The 7902-nt window shown below is 49.5% G+C and overlaps 1 protein-coding gene and 1 long non-coding RNA gene across 2 annotated transcripts; one reads left to right on the top strand and one right to left on the bottom strand.

Annotated features, from left to right (window-relative positions):
• The first annotated feature begins 1872 nt into the window (after positions 1 to 1872).
• Positions 1873 to 3028, top strand: LOC117057234. The gene is made up of 2 exons (XR_004427822.1): positions 1873 to 2230; positions 2714 to 3028. It is a non-coding gene; the product is annotated as an uncharacterized LOC117057234 (long non-coding RNA).
• Positions 2597 to 6686, bottom strand: DLX2 (distal-less homeobox 2). The gene is made up of 3 exons (XM_033168106.1): positions 6169 to 6686; positions 5626 to 5813; positions 2597 to 4141 (listed from the first exon to the last, which is right to left on the bottom strand). Exons 1-3 carry the CDS (start codon positions 6575 to 6577, stop codon positions 3737 to 3739), a joined length of 1002 nt encoding a protein of 333 aa, XP_033023997.1. The 5' UTR covers positions 6578 to 6686; the 3' UTR covers positions 2597 to 3736.
• Between the last annotated feature and the right edge of the window lie 1216 nt (positions 6687 to 7902).

Raw genomic sequence — 7902 nt, 5'->3', positions numbered from 1 at the left:
ATAGGAAGGGAGAAACTGTCCAGAGGGGGAAATGAGATGGGGCAGAGGAATAGTGGACTCTACTGTCAAAAACACCTCTATTATTATTTCAGTTTATATACTACCCTTTATCAAAAGAACCCATGCAGATGTCCAACATTAAAAACACATAACAGGGCACCCATAATAAAACATAATAAAAAGCATATTGACAGACAAAATAATAAAATAGCTAATAAAAGTTGTCCTCCCCCCCTCCCACACACTTTCACGGGTCATAGGCCTGGGTAAAGAGGATGTTTTTGCCTGGTGCCTAAAGACCTGTAAGGATGGCACCAGGTGAGGCTCTCTGGGGAGAGCTTTCCTCAGTTGGGGAGCCACCACAGAGAAGGCCCTATCCACACTGCTGATCACTTTATCTGCTTAATACACCTAAGCAACAGCCTTCCTTGTTAGGTACAATAGCCTACACTGGGCAAGATCCTTGCTGGCACAATTGTGAGTAGGGCCCCAAAGAACCTCAGTTAGAAGGGTGTGCATGTGTACACGCATCTAGTCCTGACATTAGGAAGGGGTGCTGAGGGCTTCTACGATCTAATGGACCTGCAAAGGAATCACTGGGGCTAGAAAAGCAATTTGGAATAATGAAATCAGTGTTATATCTATCATTTATATCTATCTATCTATCTATCTCTATCATCTATCTTTTGCATTTTATATACCAGTCTTAAATACTAAAACAAATAAATAATATAGCATAAAGTTGGGCCTGTGGGTGGGGTCCAGGAGGACAAGTCAATGTATTCGGGATTTGCAAGGTGGTAACACCAAAAACAAACAACTGGCCTGTGATTCAAGATGTCTTATGTCAGTCAGCGACTGAAAGCAACAAGAAGAAAGTTTGAAGCACCTTTGGTGGTTAGCTGGTTTAGCTTCATCAAAATCTTCAAGTGGGGGTTGCCCCTGCTGTGTAACAAACCAGCTAGTTTTGTCGAAACAAAATAGAAAATTCTCTCCAGTAGCACCTTTCGTGCATTCACAGGAAAGCTCATACCAAGAACAAACTCAGTTGGTCTCTAAGGTGCTACTGGAAAGAATTTTCTATTTTGTTTCGACTATGGCAGACCAACACCTATGGCAGGCTACCCACCTGTAACTGGAGCTAGTTTTGTGCCACTGCATTATTCTATTTCTTATTCACTCTTTGTGCAGATTGTGATTTAAAAATAAAGTAAAATAGCATAATCCACAGAATATTGTGGGCTCTTAAAGACTGACAGATTCATTGGGGCATAAGCCATAATAAATCTGCTGGCCTTTCAGGTGCCTCAATGCTCTTTTGTTGTTTTCTCCTTGCAAACGACTTAAAGTGCAACCCTAGCCATGTCTACTCAGAAGCAGTTCCCATCGAATTCAAATACTTTTTCTCTCAGGTTATCAGGATTAGGAGGATGGCGGCCTCCATCCCTCCTTTTGTATATATGCTGAATTTTACTAAACCGAAAGGCTGGACTTTCTGCAGTAGAACAAAAGTGACATTTAGTTCTCACACCCAGGAAGAACCTTTAAGGTGGGCTTTAACGACAACAGACGAACAAAAGCACCTAAATGCATAAAATAACGTGTCGAAAAAAAGTCAGCACCCTGAGTGCATGTGTGCGCAGGCGGTGTGCCAAAAAAAGGTGCCAAATAAATTTATAAATGATAGCGCGATTTTTCGTGAGGGAGAGACGTTGTTCTCTGGGCTGCTGGCTAACCCCAGATCATGAACACTTCTCCTTCAAAAGCGCGCACACCGGTGCGCTTTTACGCACACGGGAAGAGCGCATTTGGAACCTTCCTTCCGCGCGTAGTGAGTGTAGCGCGCCGTGGAACTTAGTGACTGTCTTTTATCCGTTGCCAAGACTGCCCTAAAGAGGATCAGCCGCTCCGCCTCGCCGCCGCACTGCCTGGATCCTAACGCGGGAAGCCGCCAGGAGCCTGTCCCGGACTCCCTAAATGTCTGTGGCGCCAGAGAGCGGCGGGGAGGGGCCGAGTCTAGGCGAGCCAGGAGGAGCGTGCTGAGTGATTCATGGCTGCGGCGGAGGCCAGGCTGCCTTGGCTTCTGTCTTCTTCTGGCTGATGGGCTAGCAGCAGGGGCACCGCCAAGCCCCACTGAATGGGCTTCCCTCTCCACCCACACAACAATTCAAGGATGCTCCGGGTCAATTGGTGCGCAACAAGTGTCGTGGCGGCAGCGACGGAAAACTGAGTGAGTCTCCCCAAAATAAAGCCCCTTGATTTGTTTTAGACCCGAGCAAAGTGGGAAACGGGGTCCTGCTGGGAAGAAGGCAGTTTTCGTAACTGAATAAACCTGCATCGGGTCTAGCATAGAGTTTTGGGTAAGGGTAGGAAGAAATAAAATGGACCACCCTCAGCGTGGATGTTAGGGATAGTGAGGCGCCACTCCAGAGTCTCCTGTAGGCTGGTATTCCGTACCCACTTACCTGGGGGGAAAGCCCACTGAGGTAAACGGGACTGACTTCTGAGCAGATACGTGTAGGCTTGCGCTACTGGTGAATATGTAGGTGTCGGAAGTGGGGGGGGGGGAGGGAAGAATATAGAAGGCCAAACAAACTCCGGTGGAAACAATAATTTATTTAAATAATCTCTTCATAGTGTAAAAGTAACATCGAGCGATTTTGTTTTGTTTTTCTAATAAATAACCTAGAAAATACCTTTTTATGTTTTAAAGGTTTTAACGACGAACTGGGAAAATTTCAGTAGCTTATTCTTTTTGACAGCGAAGAGAAAAGGTATCAAACAGAATAATTAAATGATATGGAAACTGCCCAGAGAGAAACAGAATAACGTTATGGCATTAACAGATCTTGGTTTACAAACATAAACAAATACAGGCTGTCCAATGCAACTCTTCCCCCCTCTATTTTTTTTTTTACACCAAGAAGCCAAGTAGGGGAGAAATCAGCACAAAACAGCGTTATTACAAACATATTTTTTCCTCGTGAAAAAAAAGTCCTGCAAACATTAAAAAAAGATAATTTAAACACAGCTGGGTTCTTTTTAATTTTAAATATCTACATATAAAAATTATTTAATCTTTTTTCCCCCAACATCAAAATGAGGTCATCTGCAAAGGCACCTATAAAAAGTTTACAAAAATAATAATAAAAATTAAATAAGAAATTCTGCACTGGCGATTGGATGCGAAATGGGAGAAGAGTGAATTTCCCCCTTCCGCATTTGAAGAATAGAAGGTAGGTTAAAAAAAAAGAGAAGGGGATATATCAAAGAATAGATGGAGCGGATGGGAGGGAAATAACCTTAAAATCTGTAGAGACTTTTTGAGCAAGTTTGTGAGCACAGTTTTACCCGGATTCCATGGAGGTCAATGGGAATGTTGCCAGCGACTTCAAAGACACCTACTGGATTAGGGGTGTTCTGATTTGAAGTGTGTGCGGGAGGATAACCATAGGCCCTGATTCGGTCCAAACTTTAGGGAAGGCTCTCATCTCCCAGCTGGGTATGTAAGAAGTACCACCTGGGAAGGACCAGCGTCGGAGTCACTCCGGAGTGGGTAGCAGCGGGACGGGCGGGTAGGGAGCGGCTCGGTTCTCCAACGAAACACCCGGGTATGTACCTCTCTATCCTTTGGGGACAGGAGCGCGGAGTGAACAGGGCTCCCCCTCCTCCTCCAACTCCACTTGGGGGAGCTGGGTTGCGCGCGGCAAACGCGCGGGCGGAACGCGTCGGCGGGTTAGAAAATCGTCCCTGCGCTGACAGCGGCGCCGTGGTGGTGGTGGTGGTGGAGGTGCGGGTGGTGCTGGTGAGGCTGCGCTTGCTGCAGGATCGGGGAGGCGGCTTGCAAGTGGGAAGCAGCGGCGCTTGAAGCCTGGTGGTACCACGAGTAGTTGCCCAGGAAAGCAGCCGTCGCGCCCGGGGCGCCCGGGCTGGATCCAGCGCTGCTCCCGCCGCCTCCGCCACCGCTGCTCATCCGCTGGGGGTGCGGCGCGAAGTCCCAAGCTAGTGTGGTCGAGGCCGGAGACGCCGCCGAGCAAGGCGGGGAGCTGCCGCCGCCGCCCGGGTGCTGGTCGGCGGGGATCTCGCCGCTTTTCCACATCTTCTTGAACTTGGAACGGCGGTTCTGGAACCAGATCTTCACCTTGACAAAGGGAGGAGGAGCAGGAAGAGAGACGAGAATGAAAGAGAGGCCCCTCTCACCAGATTTTTTGCGGTCACCATAGCGCAATGTTTCAAGCTCTCGCCGTGAACAATCCCCATTCAAGTTTCCCCAAAACACACACACACACACACACACACACACACACGCCTTCTTTAATTGAACTGGAGGTGAACCCTTCCCCCAAAGCAGACCCCTCACGGAGAGAAGAAAAGGAGACCGCTCTCTCCAAAAAGCAGGCTTGGTGGATTCCCCCTATCGCAGGCTGCTAGGAAAACGAGCAAATCAACCGACTGTTTCGGTGTGAGGTTTGGTTTGGCAACGTGGGAGGGAGGGAGCGGTTTTTAAATAACAGGGTAAACAGTTTTACTGGGTTTTGCTGAGTTTTCAGGCTGTGCGTGTGAGAAGAGGGACACTTGTGCTGTGTTGGTCTTAGTAACCACAGAGGTTGTCTCGTGTGTGTGTGTGTGTGTGTGTGTGTGTCCGTCCGTCCGTCCGTCCGTCCCTTCTGATGTGTGCGTTTAGAGGTGGGGATTTCTGATATCAGTCATTCTCAGAAGTTTTCCCCCAAGTATGTTAGATGCCTTTAAAATGGCATTCTTTTGTTTCCCCTAGTTTCATTCCCGCCTGGTCTCTTCGACCAATACTAGATATAGCGTCTTCCTTTTTTAAATGTGCACTAACAGCCTATGAGAAAGGGAGGGTCTGTGTGCTCTTAGCACCGTGTTGCTCATCCAGATCGAAAGAAGGTTTAAATAATGCTGAATAACTTTGCTTACTGAAAGATGCCCGATAAAGGGGGGTGGGCGAGGTGACTTTTCTTCCACGTGTACAATGGATACTTTGTGAAATGAGTGTGTTGGAGACAGAGAGGCTAACAGCTAAACCCAAAAGCTACCAACTAGCAAAGAGGCGCACTTAATTGCGGAAAAATCAATGCGCACCTAAACTCTGTGCTGCTAATAGATCACAGAAAGGAGGATCTGGCCTATGATCCCGTTCAAGTCACATTCATTCTTCCACTGAAAACAAAGACATGCTTAAATCTTCCCCCACTGCGATCGACACTGGGCTTTAAAATGTTTAACTGTGTCAAGATCCCACCCATACGTTTGAAACAGAATTATTTCGCATGTTGTAGCTTCTGCCGCACCGTCGGTGCCCGAGCGTGGTCTGTCTGAGCAAGGCTGCCCGGCTACAGGTGGTCTATATGCACATTGTACAGTAACAGGCCACCCGCTTTTCTGCGTTCATGAAGGGCAACACTACCAACAACAATAAGACGGTGGGCACCTCTGCTTGGATGCACCTCCTCTGAAAAACAACAACACACCTTCCGGACTGCCGCTGGCAAAAAGGCTGGAGTGGTCGCAATGCGATAAACTAGCTAGCCAATGTGGGGGGACCCGACGTGAAGCCTTCCCGCGCGTCGGAGTGCAAGCCGCTCCTGACCCTTCTTTCCTTACCTGAGTTTGGGTGAGGCCTAGCGATGCTGCCAGCTCGGCTCTCTCGGGCAGTGCCAGATACTGGGTCTTCTGAAAGCGTCGCTGCAGAGCCGCCAGCTGAAAGCTGGAGTAGATCGTCCTCGGCTTCCGCACTTTCTTGGGTTTGCCGTTGACTATCCGGATCTCGGGCTCGCCTTCTTCTTTCTCGGCTGCAAGGGAAGGGAAACCACCGTGAATAATCAGGCAGCACCCGCAGCTGCATCACCCACCATCGCCACATGCCAACCTCTCCTGGGTGGCGGGTCATTATAGCTTTGCCTCCCACAAGCAGCTATGTTCAGCACGGCACCCCGCACTCGTCTAACCTTGGAAAGAGCAGACGCATAACGGAGAGAGAGAAAGAGCGGTCCTATCGCCGACCCAACCAGTTATTATTATCACCATCATTATCACCATCATCATATACCAACCACGTGCTGCTCCTCTTTTGCGTGTGCCCGGCGGAAAAGTCCAAGCAAATTTTCCACGGCCCCCTCAACCCTCCTGGAGGGAGTTGGTTCTTACCAGGATCGTTGCTGACCGGGGACGTCCTTGCCCCGTAGGTTGCATAGGAGCTGTAAGAGGCCGAGTACCCCAGGTCGTAGCTGCCGGCTTTGGTGGAGTAAGGCACCGCGCTGATGCCGCTCGGGTGGTACTGGTAGGAGCCCATCTGCGCGTACGGAGACGCGCTGCCCGCGTTGCTCCCGGCGCTTCCTCCTCCTCCTCCTCCTCCTCCGTGGTGCTGCTGCTGGTTGGTGTAGTAGCTGCTGTCCGTGGCGGTGGATACAGGCAACGTGGGAGACTCCTGGGGCTTGTGTAAGCTGTGGTGTTGTTGTTGTTGTTGCTGCTGCTGCTGCTGCTGGTGATGGTAACTGCTGGAGGTAATCTGGTTGGAATGCATATCTGAGGCGAGGCTGTCAAAGACCCCCGTCATCCTGATCCTCTCTCCCCGCCCCTTGCTCCCTCCCTCCCTCCCTCCGAGGATGCAGGAGGGCAAACCAGCAGCGGGGAGGGGGACCACAAGTGAGAGAGAAGGAAAAAGCAGGTCTCCTCTTTGGCGACAGGGCGCGCGTGGAAAAGTTACAGCGCGCCTCACTTTCTTTCTCTTTCTTTCCTTCCTTCCTTCCTTCCTTCCTTCCTTCCTTCCTTCCTTCCTTCCTTCCTTCCTTCCCTCTCTCTCTCTCTCTTTCCTCACACACCCGGGGGTTCGCCTTCTTGAAGCAGACTGGAAACCCCAAACCCAAGAAAAGAGATCACTGCTGGGGTTCCCTTTGCACCCGAGGAGGCGGGCAGGAGGCCGCCGCTGCCATCGCCTCTCCAAAGCGCCAGGGCGCGTTTGCGCGCACAAGATTTGCCTCCCCCGTGCGCACTGCAAGCAGCAGCAGCAGCAGCACTAACGCCTCCGCTTCTGCGGCTGCTTTAGGATTGTCTGCGTCTGCTGGACGCCGTCAGGCGGGCATTTAACACCGGTCACGTGAGGGCGGACGACGTCACCTAGCAACAGCCAACCAGAGGTTCAGGTTGCGTTGTAGTTCTCTCTCTCCACGCCCTGCTTCTCCTCTTGGCTTCCCGGGGCGGTGGAGGCGCCTTGCAGGTGACACACACAGAGAAGAGAGAGTGGGAGGAGGAGGAGGAGGAAAATACACCCCTTCAAAAAAAGATAGTGTCTCAGATTTGGAGTGCTGATCTGGTGGAGTTAGAGTTCGAAGGAAAATAGTTTGTTTTTTTTGCAGTGGTTTAGTCTTCTCACTGTAAATGGGAATATTCGAAACGTGTGTTGCGATGACGCGGAATGGTCAGGCTAGATTCTTGCTTGGTGGTTCTTTCTAAGATTATTATTATTTATTAAGTTTGTATACCGTCCTTCACCCGGAAACCCAAGGGCTGTTCACAACACACACACACACACACACAGCCGAGGGCAAAAGAATACATAATAAAACAAAAACAGGAATGGAAACAAAGATCATAATTATTAATATTTGTATACCGCCCTTCACCGGAAGATCGCAGGCGATTCACAACACAAAAGGAGGACACAAGAATACACAAGAATACAAGAACAGAAACCAATAAAATCAGAATTCTTCTTCTTCTTCTTCTTCTTCTTCTTCTTCTTCTTCTTCTTCTTCTTCTTCTTCTTCGTTAAAGTTGTGTACCGCCTTTCCCTGAAGATTCCAGGGCGGCTCACAACAGAAACATGTAAAATGATCAAGGTGTCTCCCTTTGCTAGGTAAAAATGACCAGTCTGATCTAGTC

Source organism: Lacerta agilis, chromosome 1, assembly GCF_009819535.1.
Source record: "Lacerta agilis isolate rLacAgi1 chromosome 1, rLacAgi1.pri, whole genome shotgun sequence".
Lineage (NCBI taxonomy): Eukaryota > Metazoa > Chordata > Lepidosauria > Squamata > Lacertidae > Lacerta > Lacerta agilis.
Note: the sequence above shows the minus strand (reverse complement) of the source record. Positions and strands in the feature narration are given on the sequence as shown.

Bases quoted from the DNA above. Each gene is read 5' to 3' on its own strand.
- DLX2 (XM_033168106.1), bottom strand. From the start codon at position 6,577: ATGACGGGGGTCTTTGACAGCCTCGCCTCAGATATGCATTCCAACCAG. The intron at 5,814-6,168 runs GTAAGAACCAAC...CTTCCCTTGCAG, and splicing joins CCCGGTCAGCAACGATCCTG to CCGAGAAAGAAGAAGGCGAG. The intron at 4,142-5,625 runs GTAAGGAAAGAA...CCCTTTGTCAAG, and splicing joins TAGGCCTCACCCAAACTCAG to GTGAAGATCTGGTTCCAGAA.